Source organism: Odocoileus virginianus, chromosome 21, assembly GCF_023699985.2.
Source record: "Odocoileus virginianus isolate 20LAN1187 ecotype Illinois chromosome 21, Ovbor_1.2, whole genome shotgun sequence".
Classification (NCBI taxonomy): domain Eukaryota; kingdom Metazoa; phylum Chordata; class Mammalia; order Artiodactyla; family Cervidae; genus Odocoileus; species Odocoileus virginianus.
The window spans coordinates 41,460,507-41,474,607 of NC_069694.1; the positions used below are offsets into that span (position 1 = coordinate 41,460,507).

At 38.6% G+C, this 14,101-nt stretch overlaps 1 protein-coding gene across 7 annotated transcripts in view; it reads right to left on the reverse strand.

The window, feature by feature from the left end:
• Window positions 1–14,101, reverse strand: part of SLC9B2 (solute carrier family 9 member B2) — a 61,165-nt gene that overhangs the window by 21,223 nt on the left and 25,841 nt on the right. For all 7 annotated transcript variants that reach the window (XM_070452226.1, XM_070452227.1, XM_070452225.1 and 4 more), the window contains 4 exons: window positions 10,480–10,622; window positions 9,511–9,638; window positions 7,521–7,696; window positions 1,679–1,785 (listed from right to left, as the gene is read on the reverse strand). In XM_070452226.1, the coding sequence (XP_070308327.1) occupies window positions 1,679–1,785; window positions 7,521–7,696; window positions 9,511–9,638; window positions 10,480–10,622 (554 nt within the window). The remainder of the gene's footprint in view (window positions 1–1,678; window positions 1,786–7,520; window positions 7,697–9,510; window positions 9,639–10,479; window positions 10,623–14,101) is intronic.

Here is a 14,101-nt window from a genome sequence, read left to right on the forward strand (position 1 = left end):
AAATGCAACAGCAGAAAAAAGCACATGGGCTTTGGGGACAGAGAGTCCGGCGTTAAAATTTTAGCTTTGGCACCACTGGTGTGTGTGGCTGGCCACATTACTTAAACTCTCCAAGATTTTCTTCCTCTTTCCCAGAACAAATCCCAAATCACAGCGATTCTGTGAAGGCTAAAGATATGCCATCTTTATGATTTTTAGGCTCTCTGTTCACTCTTTAATTTGATGCTCTCTTGGTTTTTATTTCTAAATCTTTGAATATCAAGGAGTTTAAGAGACTGTAAAATGACAGTAGTTTTTTGTTGTTGATTTTTAAAGTCTTAGAAATGTGGACCCCTTCCCTTTCACTTTTCCCTGTTCGGCCTTTTACACTTCTTGATCACTTTAGAAGGCAGGCAGGCTTCTAGAAGTGCTTGACTTGAAGGCATGCAGGCTCTGGTGGTGGGTCACCTGGTTCTTTCCCAGCTACATTGCTTTCTAGCTGTGACCTTGCTTAAGTCCCTCATCTTGAAGCCTCAATTTCCTCATCAGTAAAATGGTCATATTAATCAGTACATGTTACATGAGTTATTATATGGAGTGCCCTAGATCAGCACTTCACAACAGAACATTCAGTGATGATGGAAATTTCTGTATCTGCATTGTCTGCAGTAGTGTTCTTTTTTCTTTTTTTAAACTATATTACTGGAGTATAATTGCTTTACAATGTTGGGTTAGCTTCTGCTGTACAAGAAAGTGAATCAGCTGTATGTATACATATATCCCCACCCTGTTCTATATCTGTGGTGGGCATGTATAGCTAGTGGCTGCTATATTGAATAAGTGGCACTTTATTATTATTATACATACCACATCACTTTATACATAGTAAGTAAGCTGTTATTTTCACTTTATTTTATTATTTAATTAGAAAATCCTACAATTTTTCTTTATCCATTCATAAAATCTTTTATAGACAGCTTCAAATGGAGTATTTTGGAGCACAGTAAAAATTCAAACCAACGTACATTCTACTAATGATAGTTTTAGTGTTCTTCTTAAAGTTCTAGTTTAGGGAAGTTTCTAATTCTATTCAAAATGCTCTGAAATCTCAAAATAATGCCAGTTCTTGTGGGGAAAAAAGACTTTTCATCTTTATTTGTTCCAAGAGACTTAGGAGAGTAAAGGAAACAAAATCTTTGCTACTAATAAGAAATCATGGTGTATAGTAAGGAACTTTGATATCTTTGGTGAGAAATATTGGACTATATTATGATGAGAGGTCTATTTGATAGTATTAGAATCTAAGGTATTTTGATATTAAAAAAGAGGCCCCCAAAGCCATTTCATATCTTAGTTTAGCTAAGTATCATGAATAATAATAAAATTAAGATTTCATAATAAAATTAAAATACAAAGATAGGTATCATAGTATTTTAGAACTGATGTTCTTTATTTTGCAGTAGAATTTGAAGCATACAGAATATAAGTTGGAGAAAAAAATTCCAGGACTATCTTACAAACCTTACACATCTAACCCTCTTCATAAGCCTCACGGACAGCACTGATACCACAGTGAGCAGAGTTAAAATAGTGAACCATTTTCTAAATCACATACTTGACATCAGCTTTCAGGAGAGTGTTCTAGAATGCTTCTCTAATGACATTTTACAGCACAACGTGCTCACAGATTATGTCTTACCTGATCACTGCTTGGAAAATACTGAATAAAAAATCCAAGAACCACCCCAGTCACCACGCCAATGATCACCTCCAAAACGCCTTTGAGAACGTTAAAAACTGTGGAGCCTTAAAAACACATAAAAAGAAAAACTTCACCCAGAATTCTAAATCAATAAACACACAGAGTTTAATCATTAACATAAAGCATATAATTACATACAAGGAAAAATTTACAGATATTTCCTGCTCTCTACATTCTTCAAGTGTCCAATTAAATGGGCCTATACTAAGGAAAGTATGCATATTACTGGAGATAAATTTTAAAACAGGCATAAGCTATGAGTTGTGCACCTTTGTCTATGCTTACTTCAGTATAAATTTATTATTTACTAAGAAAATATGAAAGATAAAATTCATGAATCAGAGCTAATTTGTTCTATTGTATTATATGCATAGGCTGTGAGTAGACAGATCTAGTATTTAAACTTCCATTTAAGAGCTTGATATTTTAATAATAAACACATTGATTTTAGTAGCTCTAATATGTATAGAATATAGTAACTTATAAAAATTATTAGTTAGTCATGTCTGACTCTTTGCGACCCCATGGATTGTAGGCTGCCAGGCTCCTCTATCTGTGGGATTTTCCAGGCAAAAATGCTGAAGCGGGTTGCCATTTCCTTCTCCAGGGGATCTTCCCTGGCCTAGCGATCTAACTGGGGTTTCCTACATTGCAGGCAGACTCTACCATCTGAGCCACCAGGGAAGGCCCCATGGTAACGTGAAAATCTGGCAATTAAAGTAAAACATCTTTTTTTACTACAATGAGTGGAAGGGACTTACCCCTTCTCAAATATTATTTCTAAGAGTAAATCTGAAAATAAATTATTTTTGAAATTGCTTTTGGAAGAGCCTTTGTTGCTTAGGCTCTTTGAAATAACATAATATAGAGGTAAGTAAACTATATTTTCCCCCATAGCAAACAGGGTTTAGGAAACTTTAAAAAAATCTTTGCTAGCACATTGTGCAGAAAATTATACTAAAACTGCTCAACATATAAAGCCCTTCTCACATACTGTCCTAAGGAAATGTGTACCAACTAGTTACGTGGTTTCTTGTTATTGTAGTTTCAGGTACAGAATATGCCACCCCAAAGTATGCCACTTTGGCATAAGGATTATTTTGAGCTGAAGGCAACTGGGAATAAACAGTTACAAGATAAGTTCTCTGCCTTCTCTCTATTTGCTTTCAAAAGCAGGACATGAATGTGTAAAGCTGGGCCTCTTGCCTCTCTATCAGGAAGGACAGAAGTTAACCACCAGGGCAACTGGGAACCCTAATCAGCCCAGGGACAGCACCAGAGGAATCTGCATAACAAACTGCTAAATCAGCCCTTATCTAACCATAGTTTGCTCATGTATTTGCCTTTTCACAATTTGTTGCCTCTAAAAGCTCAAAGTCCTTTCCCTTTATCTTCATTTCTCTACAAAATTATTGTTGTTTGCTAAGCTGCTGTAGAAACCCCAATTCTAACCATCCCAAGTTACTCAGCACCATCTACTCCTATGTGTAAGCACGATGCACAGGCTAATAAACTGAGTTTCTCTTGTTAATCTGTCTTTGGTCAGTCTGATTTACTGGGTCCCAGTCAATGAACCCAAGATCAGTAGAGGAGAAACATCTTTTCCTCCTCTACAGTTTCAATCATCTCTTATAAAAATAAAAAAGAGAGAGAGAGAGAATTCCTTGGTGGTACAATGGTTAAAATTCTGCACTTTCTTTGCTGAGGGCCTGAGTTGAATACCTGGTCCAGGAACTAAGATTCCATAAGTCACATGGTGCAGCCAAAAAAACAAAACAACTTAACCTCTGTAGTGATTTTTGTTTAGCTAGGACAGCTCTCTGTTAGGTAATGGTGTGACTGTCAAAGCATCTAGTTGGGATAGTAGCCCAAGTCTTGAGCTAATATGATAAATAATTTACTATGTATTTTCAATTTGCTATACATGTGTAGCAAGGAGCCAACTAGTTCCAGTCTCTGATATAGTGTGTGCATGCATGCTAAGGCACTTCAGTCATGTCTGACTCTTTGTGATGCTATGGACTGGAGCCTGCCAGGTTCCTCTGTCCATGGGATTCTTCAAGCAACAGTACTGGAATGGGTTGCCATGCCCTCCTCCAGGCTCTGATAACGTAAGGTTGTTTAAAAAAAAGACTTCTTATGTCCTGCCTCTAGTAATTCTGACTTAGTAAATCTGACAAGGCTTAGGATCCACATTGTAAAGAGACTGCAGGCAGTTTCCATTCAAAAGGCCTAAGGACTTTTTTTGTTGCAATGGTGAATGGTATTGTTTCCTTAATTTCTCTTTCTGTTTTCTCATTGTTAGTGTATAGGAATGCAAGAGATTTCTGTGTGTTAATTTTATATCCTGCAACTTTACTGTATTCGTTGATTAGCTCTAGTAATTTTCTGGTAGAGTCTTTAGGGTTTTCTATGTGGAGGATCATGTCATCTGCAAACAGAATAAAATACTTAGGAGTATATCTACCTAAAGAAACAAAAGACCTATACATAGAAAACTATAAAACACTGATGAAAGAAATCAAAGAGGACACAAACAGATGGAGAAATATACCGTGTTCATGGATTGGAAGAATCAATATTGTCAAAATGGCTATACTACCTAAAGCAATCTATAGATTCAATGCAATCCCTATCAAACTACCAACGGTATTTTTCACAGAACTAGAACAAATAATTTCACAATTTGTATGGAAATACAAAAAACCTCGAATAGCCAAAGTAATCCTGAGAAAGAAGAATGGAACTGGAGGAATCAATCTGCCTGACTTCAGACTATACTACAAAGACACAGTCATCAAGACAGTATGGTACTGGCACAAAGACAGAAATATAGATCAATGGAACAGAATAGAAAGCCCAGAGATAAATCCACGAACCTATGGTCACCTTATCTTCGACAAAGCAGGCAAGGATATACAATGGAAAAAACACAACCTCTTTAACAAGTGGTGCTGGGAAAACTGGTCAACCACCTGTAAAAGAATGAAACTAGAACACTTTCTAACACCATACTCAAAAATAAACTCAAAATGGATTAAAGATCTAAATGTAAGACCAGAAACTATCAAACTCCTAGAGGAGAACATAGGCAAAACACTCTCCAACATAAATCACAGCAGGATCCTCTATGACCCACATCCCAGAATTTTAGAAATAAAAGCAAAAATAAACAAATGGGACCTAATGAAACTTAAAAGCTTTTGCACAACAAAGGAAACTATAAGCAAGGTGAAAAGACAGCCCTCAGATTGGGAGAAAATAATAGCAAACGAAGCAACAGACAAAGGATTAATCTCAAAAATATACAAGCAACTCCTCCAGCTCAACTCCAGAAAAATAAATGACCCAGTCAAAACATGGGCCAAAGAACTAAACAGACATTTCTCTAAGGAAGACATACAGATGGCTAACAAACACATGAAAAGATGCTCAACATCACTCATTATCAGAGAAATGCAAATCAAAACCACAATGAGGTACCATTATACGCCAGTCAGGATGGCTGCTATCCAAAAGTCTACAAGCAATAAATGCTGGAGAGGGTGTGGAGAAAAGGGAACCCTCTTACACTGTTGGTGGGAATGCAAGTTAGTACAGCCACTATGGAAAACAGTGTGGAGATTTCTTAAAAAGCTGGAAATAGAACTACCATATGACCCAGCAATCCCACTTCTGGGCATACACACCGAGGAAACCAGATCTGAAAGAGACACGTGCACCCCAATGTTCATCGCAGCACTGTTTATAATAGCCAGGACATGGAAGCAACCTAGATGCCCATCAGCAGACGAATGGATGAGGAAGCTGTGGTACATATACACCATGGAATATTACTCAGCCATTAAAAAGAATTCATTTGAATCAGTTCTAATGAGGTGGATGAAACTGGAGCCCATTATACAGAGTGAAGTAAGCCAGAAAGAAAAACACCAATACAGTATACTAACACATATATATGGAATTTAGAAAGATGGTAACAATAACCCTATATGCAAAACAGAAAAAGAGACTCAGATATATAGAACAGACTTGTGGACTCTGTGGGAGAAGGCGAGGGTGGGATATTTCAAGAGAACAGCATTGAAACATGTATATTATCTAGGGTGAAACAGATCACCAGCCCAGGTTGGGTGCATGAGACAAGTGCTCAGGCCTGGTGCACTGGGAAGACCCAGAGGGATCGGGTGGAGAGGGAGGTGGGAGGAGGGACTGGGATGGGGAATACATGTAAATCCATGGCTAATTCATTTCAATGTATGACAAAAACCACTGCAATGATGTAAAGTAATTAGCCTCCAACTAATAAAAATAAATGGAAAAAAAAAAAAAAAGGCCTAAGGACCACATTTAGTGCGGCGGGGCGGAGGGAACACAGCATTGCTGACTGCAAAGGTTCTTCAGGCTATCCACAGCCACCAGCCCTGCAGACCCTCCTCATTGCTCTCCCTGCCTGCTCTTTCCCATCCCCTGTGATTCTAATGCAAACTCTAAAGCCATGGTTTCCATTCCCAGAGGTTCTGATTTAATTGGCCTAAAGGTGGTACCTAACATGAGTATCTTAAAAAACTCCCCAGGTAATACTAGTGTGCAGCTGAGTCTGACAACCATTATTTTAAAGGTGTATATATCAGGAAAACAGTGAGAACATACTTCTGGATAGGTACAGCAGAATTAAAAGAGACAAAATGTAGATCTGACTTAATAGGTAAGGGGGAATCCTTGCTGTGTGTATATATATATATATATTTTTGGCTGCACCACATAGCATGTGGGATTTTAGTTCCCCAACTAGAGATTGAACCCATACCTCCTGCATTGGAAGGGTGAAGTCTTAACCACTGGACTACCAGGGAAGTCCCCCTCATTGATTCTTGACCGGGAAGGTAACCTTATGAAAGCCATGTTTTGACAAGATCAATTTTCCCATGGCATACGGCAGGGAGTGTATATACTTGACAACTTTGGGGCAACAGGAAGAGATGAAGTTCTAGTTAATCGGCAGAAATAATATGTAACCAAACCAAAAAAAAGGGGACAATAACTACAGCAGGGTGGAGAGCCTGAAAATCCATGACCTTCTAAGAAGGTGTGTTCCTGTGAGATAATCTGAAGGTAATTACAACTAAGCTACAACTACATTTTGCCAATAGTATGAAACCACAAATCTTATCTCCCAAACTTGGACATGGATTAAAAAATGAACTTAAATTTATGCTGCACCAAAGGAGAGTGAGTGTTAAATAATACTGGGGGAGAAAAAAAAATGCCTTCTTTTTTTATTACTACTTAAAATATAATATGTCCATATCAATATCAAACACTGAGTAAGTATTAAAAAGATACCCATTAAAATCATTTGCAGCTATTACCCATAAAACGTTAAAACTTTTCCTATTTTAGAAGAGTGCTGTTTCTCCCACTTAGCCTGCTCTCTGCCATTGTGCTCACTCAAAATCTCCTCATCCCTTGTGTGAGGTCTCCAAGACCTAACTTTCCCAGAGACTCCATGCAAAAGCTGTTCTAATCCTCTTTTAAATCCTGAAAATTTGAATCTCCCCTTACTGAACTTACCAGATTGCTTGAGCAGTTTCTGTCTAGACGGTGAAGACAGTAAAGACAGGAAGCTACTGGTCCTGTCAGTTATGGAACTAACTCTAGGGAGGTGACTTTTTCTATTTTAAGTTTCCTTTATCAAGCAACTATGCCATGCCTGTAACATCATAACCTATATCTTTAGAGCACGAGAGAAAAGCATGTTGTGAATGGGTTGGTGTACCTGTGGAGAAGGCCATGCCCAGGCAGGTGTTGAAGCCAGTGATGGCCAGAATGTCATCGAAGCTGCCAGCAGCCATGAGTAAGGTGGGGATGCCTTTCTCGACACCATAGCCTCCTTCCTGCAAAAGGAGCATTGAAGGCACCACGACAGCTGGAGACACAGCACCTAAAACAAAACTAAGCAGGCAGTGCTTTAGGCATTTATGACAGTATCTTACTACTACTGCTGCTGTTGTTAAAATTATAGTGACCACTACTCTTTTAGAGATTATACTTTAGAAAACTATAGCCTTTCAGACAGCAGCAAAGAACCAAACCAGAAATATACGCACACATACAAGTTCCACAGAATACTTTGTCAAAGTGTAGCTATGGGTGATCTATATTAGAATTACTTAGGTTGCCTAAAAATATATATTTATGAGTGTTATAAAAGACCTATTGGAGTTATGCCCCAGGAATATTTTTTTAAAAAAGAAAAACAAAAAACCATTCATGGTATAAGGTCTGAAAAACACAGACACAGACTTTTTGAATTGGAAATCACTAAAATTAGGTATTCTACCAGGACTTTGTATGTAAAATAAAGCAATAGATTAGAAGGAGAAGGCTGTAATGACACTGACTGTGATACTCATCATGGGAGTAGTAGAAACAGCAGAAAAGCATTTTAGAGAGCTTACTGCATGCCAAACACTATTTTAAGCATTTTATATATATTAACCAAATTAATTATCACAATAACTCCATGGAATACTTACAATAATTATCTTCATTTTTGCAAATGGGTATATTGAGGCACATAGAGATTAAATAACTTGCCAAAGAAGTTATTTGCGTAATGCAAAGTCACCGGGCTGGGATTTGAATCCAAGCCATGTAGCTCCAGGTCGTAACCCTTAGAAGTAAGAATTTACTTCTTGTCTACTCACTAACACTAAATTACTAAGTACTTGCATATTTATTTACTTCTCATGGCTCTTAACCACATAATCAAAACAGTCTGGTGATGGAAGAAGGAGGAAAACAGTGTTGAGTGTTGATCACTGTTACTGTATCTTTTATTCTTTGTACAGACTCTCAGATGAGACCTGGCACGTCTCTCACTAACAAGGAATCACACAGAGGTAAAAGATCATGATTTCTTCAACAGTTTACTATAATCACTGCAAAAGTTAGACATCTTTGCTCTCTGCATGTGTGCTCAGCTGTGTCTGACTCTTTGAGACTCCAAGGACTGTAGCCTGCTAGGCTCATCTGTCCAAAGAACTTTCCAGGCAAGAATACTGGAGTGGTTGCTGAATTTCCTTCTGCAGGGAATCTTCCCAATCCAGGGATCAAACCCACATTTTCTGCATCGACAGGTGGATTCTTCACCACTTGTGCCACTTGGGAAACCCATAAAGTTAGACACGCACTATTATTACATATACTATACTTTGAAGCTAATATTTAGATTATGCTAGAACATCAGCTGAAGAACTGATGCTTTTGAACTGTGGTGTTGGAGAAGACTCTTGAGAGTCCCTTGGACTGCAAGGAGATCCAACCAGTCCATCCTAAAGGAAATCAGTCCTGGGTGTTCATTGGAAGGACTGATGCTGAAGCTGAAACTCCAATACTTTGGCCACCTGATGCTAAGAGCTGACTCATTTGAAAAGACTCTGATCCTGGGAAAGATTGAAGGCAGGAGGAGAAGGGGACGACAGAGGATGAGATGGTTGACTGGCATCACTGACTCAATGGACTTAAGTCTGAGTAAACTCTGGGAGCTGGCGATGGACAGGGAGGCCTGGTGAGCTGCAGTCCATGGGGTCACAAAGGGTCGGACACAGCTGAGTGATTGAACTGAATTGAACTGAAGAACATCAGTGATGTATTTTCTGATGTCCTCAAGAAAATGCTATTATGTATTCACCTGTAAGGAATCAGTGAAAGCACTAAAATGTCTGTGCATATTTTTCACACAACAAAGAAAAATCATGAATTACCCCAGCATGAATCCCCATTGCCATGGTAAACCCATGAGGAAGTAGGCCAGGACAGCAGATGCACACGCCTCCACGAGACAAGGACCCAAGGATAACCTTACACAAACACCCTTCAACTTCTTCAGGGCCTGAAATATAAACACAGACATACTAAAACAATTCTCTAAAGACCTGCAGAGATTATGACCTTAATTGCTTTTGCAATTAATGTGTACTCAGATCATCACACATTTTCTGGGAATGTCCTGCTTAGAACATCCCATGTTCTAAGTGTTTAGAGAAAGCTTATCTATTCCTCACAGCAGCCCTATGATACAAGTAATATCGTTATGCCCATTTTGTAGATGTTCTCATGTAAAAAGGCACACGTTAAAGTGCTTTGCCTCAGATCACATCAGTGAGTTGTGGATCTAGGTTTGCACCCAAGCAGGCCACTTCCAGTGTCTGTGTTCATAATCCACACACTAGCTGATTTAATCCTCTCGGGTTTAGCTTTATTTATAATCTGTGGTCCCCAAATGAGGCTTGGATGAAAACCTTTATCCCCCAAAATATTCATTCCCACAATCAAAACATACATGTAAAAAGCATTAACAAAACCCATATTTGAGACTCATTCTATATACAAGGCAATTTCCTGAGCCAGTACTCAGCCCTAAAAACTTGTATGGGGCTTTGCCCACCAAAAATGACATCTCCTCTCTCACAAGCACCATCTATAACTACAGCCAATTTCTCTGTCAGAGAAGTGGAGGATCTTTAGTCTTGGCGTTGTCATCACACAGTAACTCCACTTTTCTCCAAGAAAGAATAGGCAACATCTTCTGGAGCCATTCTGCATGGATTCTCTTCTCGTCCTGAGAATGTCACGCAGCATCCACCCCTATTCCCAAAGCTCAGTGATTCTAAATACTGGCAGAAGTGAAGGAACAAAATTCTAGTCAATAATTAGAAATCTGTACTTCGTACATTTGAATCAAGCCCAAGACCAGCGCGGACCAATATGACAGACAGGGCTATGCTTCTCAAAGCAGAGGACCACTTGTGCTTGATCTGTATGTTATCACTGATGACAGGGATGTTTCTGATGAGAAAGCCAGCAAGCAGCATGCCTAGAATGGAGAAGTCAACAGTTTAGTTCAAACAAAGGCAGTAAGTTTTGGCATTTTAGTTATTAAAGAGACAACCCTATAATCCTAGGTAGGTAATATCAATACTTTCTTTTTTGCTTATTCGTTAGGTGAACTTAGGTTAAACTTTTAATTTAAAAAGTTAATATAATCAATTAGAGGAGCTAATGTAAGGTTTTAATATGCAGATAAAAACAACTGATTAGAATAATTAATAATTCCTAAACTGAACCTGAAAGGGGGAAACAGGATGCAATATTTGGATAGAAAATGTGATCAAATTCTATGCATGAGACAAGTGCTCGGGCCTGGTGCACTGGGAAGACCCAGAGGGATCGGGTAGAGAGGGCGGTGGGAGGGGGGATCGGGATGGGGAATACATGTAAATCCATGGCTAATTCATGTCAATGTATGACAAAAACCACTACAATATTGTAAAGTAATTAGCCTCCAACTAATAAAAATAAATGAAAAAAATTAAAAAAACAAAGAAGAAAATGTGATCAAATTCTAAATGTCAAAAATTTAAATACAATGTCCAGTTTAGTCATCTCTTCGTGTGTAAAGAGCAAATAGCTTCTGAAATTGTTGGCTATTTCAGATTACCAGAAATATCAATAAATACCTATATGGATTCTATTTTGCCTTCACATAAGATAATTTAATTAAAACACACACAACCTGCTCTGCAAAGGCTTAGAGTGAGTTTTGATGAAATATGACATGCTCTGTCATGTCAGGTGTTAACTCTTTTTTCACTTAGCCATTCAACATTCAGCAAATGCCTTCAGTGTTACAGACACTATAATAGGCATTAGAGATATAATAATGAACAAAAACTGGGTACCACACCTCAACAAGCTTTCAGGCTCTAGGGGAGCGAGACAAAGTGACAACTGAATTTTACAGGAGCATGAAGAGGCACTGTGTGAGCTGAGATGGAAGGGGTGGGTCAGAAGGGTCCCAGAAAGAGGAAAAGGGGTGAAGAGACTGAGGAGTTGAAAAGTCTCTGAAAGAGAAAGCAGTTTCTCCCAAGGTATGAAAAAGAAGTGTGACATTTGGGGAAGGGCAGGTAGCTGAGTGTGACTGAGCGGTGTGTGAGGGATTCCTGCCCTCATGATAACACCACATGTCGTACAAGGGGAAACACTTCTCCACCAGATCCTGTGAGGCTTCTGGCCTCTGTTCTCCATCACTGCCCTCATCTCACCATGCCCTTATAAGCACCACCAGTTAAATGACTGGACACATTTACGAGTGTTGGGATGTTTTGAATATAAGCTATGAGAACAGAAAAGAATCACCACTGCACTTTTTTGTGACTTGCTCCAGAGGCAGACAGGTAAAGGAGTACCCCTCCCAGGCATATTTCATTACTGACATTTCATCCGGAAGAAGGTCTCTAAGTTCTGAATTCTGCAGTCACAGTCTTTCTAGAACTTGTGAAAGTGATAACTGGCCCATAATAACTACTTTTAAAAGAATAATTATAAGAACAATACATGCCTATGGTAAAATTTAAAATTACTGACAAGGATAAAGTGACAAGTATATGCCCCACCTCAACTGCAACTTTTGATCTTCATTCCTCAAAGGTTTGTTTCCACTGTTAAGGATTTTCTGTCCACTTTCAGAAAGTTTCAGTGCCTATTTAAGCATGCCTGTGTGTGTGTGTGTGTGTGTGTATGCACTGGACACAAATAAAAGCACATTTATATACCACTGTATAATTTCTTCCTCATTTAACAATATATCCTGGACATATTTCCACTGAGGTGTGTGTGTTTGCCTTATTTTTTAATAGTTGCAAAAGAATCCCATTGGAAGTACCATAATTTTGGGACCAATTAATGAACTTAAAAGATTTTTCATTACAAACATTGCTGAAATGAGCACAGTTCAGACATCAAGTGTTTATTAAGGGCCAAACCTTTACTAACCCTGATAACACAGATATGAGCTAGACCAACAAGGTCCTTGTCCACATGGAGCTTACATATTTGTAGGCTTGTATAAGTATATCCACAGGATAATTTCTAGCAGCGGAAATACTAAGCTCTAGGGTACAGGCATATTTCATATTTATGGATGCTGATGAATTATCAAGTCCAAAATAATGCACTAACCATAGATTTTATTAGTATGCCAGTCGTTCCTTATTGAAACTTAAAATGTGGCTCTAAATCAGCCCTAAATTATTATAGCGTGTAACTACCTGAAAGCAAAAAGAATAATAATCTAATATGTTATGAGGCTTTCTTGGAGTTTTAAGGTAGAAGGGAGCATTTTCTGTTCCCCAAATGAAAGTGAAAATTTCCCTGGGACTTAGTTTCCTTTGCCAGTGGCCGGGTTGCTGGGGCCACCTGACAGGGACTTGGCTGGTGTCCTCTTCTTGCCTTTAAGCCCACGTGGGCCGCTCCCTTGGTTGTGGAAGAAAGAACACCTTCTTTGATGGAGGACTGTTAAATTTTTTTCTTAATTTGCATCATGGAAATTTTTTTTCAATAATAATTTGCTTCAAAAAAGCTTGGAAGTAGATGAAATAAGATTGGTCATGAATTGATAACTCTTGCATATTTAAAAATATTTACATTTAAGGATAAAAAAGAATAATACTCCTCTATTAAGAAAGGTGTTCTTTCCTCCACAACCAATGGAGAGGCCCAAGTGGGCTTACAGGCAAGAAGAAGAACATTCAAATAAAAATCACCAGTGCAGACCACTGGCAAAGGAAAGTGGTCCATGGAAATTGCTTTCACGTTCATTTTGGGAACAAAAAATGCACCTTCATCCTCCACTGCCAGCCATTATTTCTTCTTCTTTAAGTCTTTTAAAAAATATTTATTTATGTATTTATTTTGGTCATGCTAGGTATTAGTTGCAGCACATGGGAGCTTTAGTTGCAGTGTGTTGGATCTAGTTCCCTGACTAGGGATTGAACCTGAGCCCCTGAATTGGGAACATAGAGTCTTAGACACTGGACCACCAGGGAAGTCCCTCTAGCAATTATTTCAATGAGTTTTTGAAAATATAGAACAGGCAATTATCACACACATTCTGTAATAACAAGCCTTTATGAATTCAGATAATGTTCCAGTTTCAGATCAGGGCCCTATTACAATAGTGATTTGAGTGACACTTAGTGGTAAAGAATCCACCTGGGAGGCAGAATATGCAGGAGATGTTGGTTAGATCCCTGGGTCGGGAAGATCCCCTGGAGGAGGAAATGGCAAGCCATTCCAGTATTCTTGCCTGGAGAATCCCATGGACAGAGAAGCCTTGCAGGTAACAGTTTAAAGGATTGCAGAGTTGGACATGATTGAAGTGACTGAGCAAACACTACTACAATAAGAACTGGTAAACTTTTTTCTGTCACAAGTATTAACACTGCAAAAAGAGATGGTAAGATACATCAGATATGTGACCTTCGAGAATACTTTCAGTTACCCCCGGAGATTTCA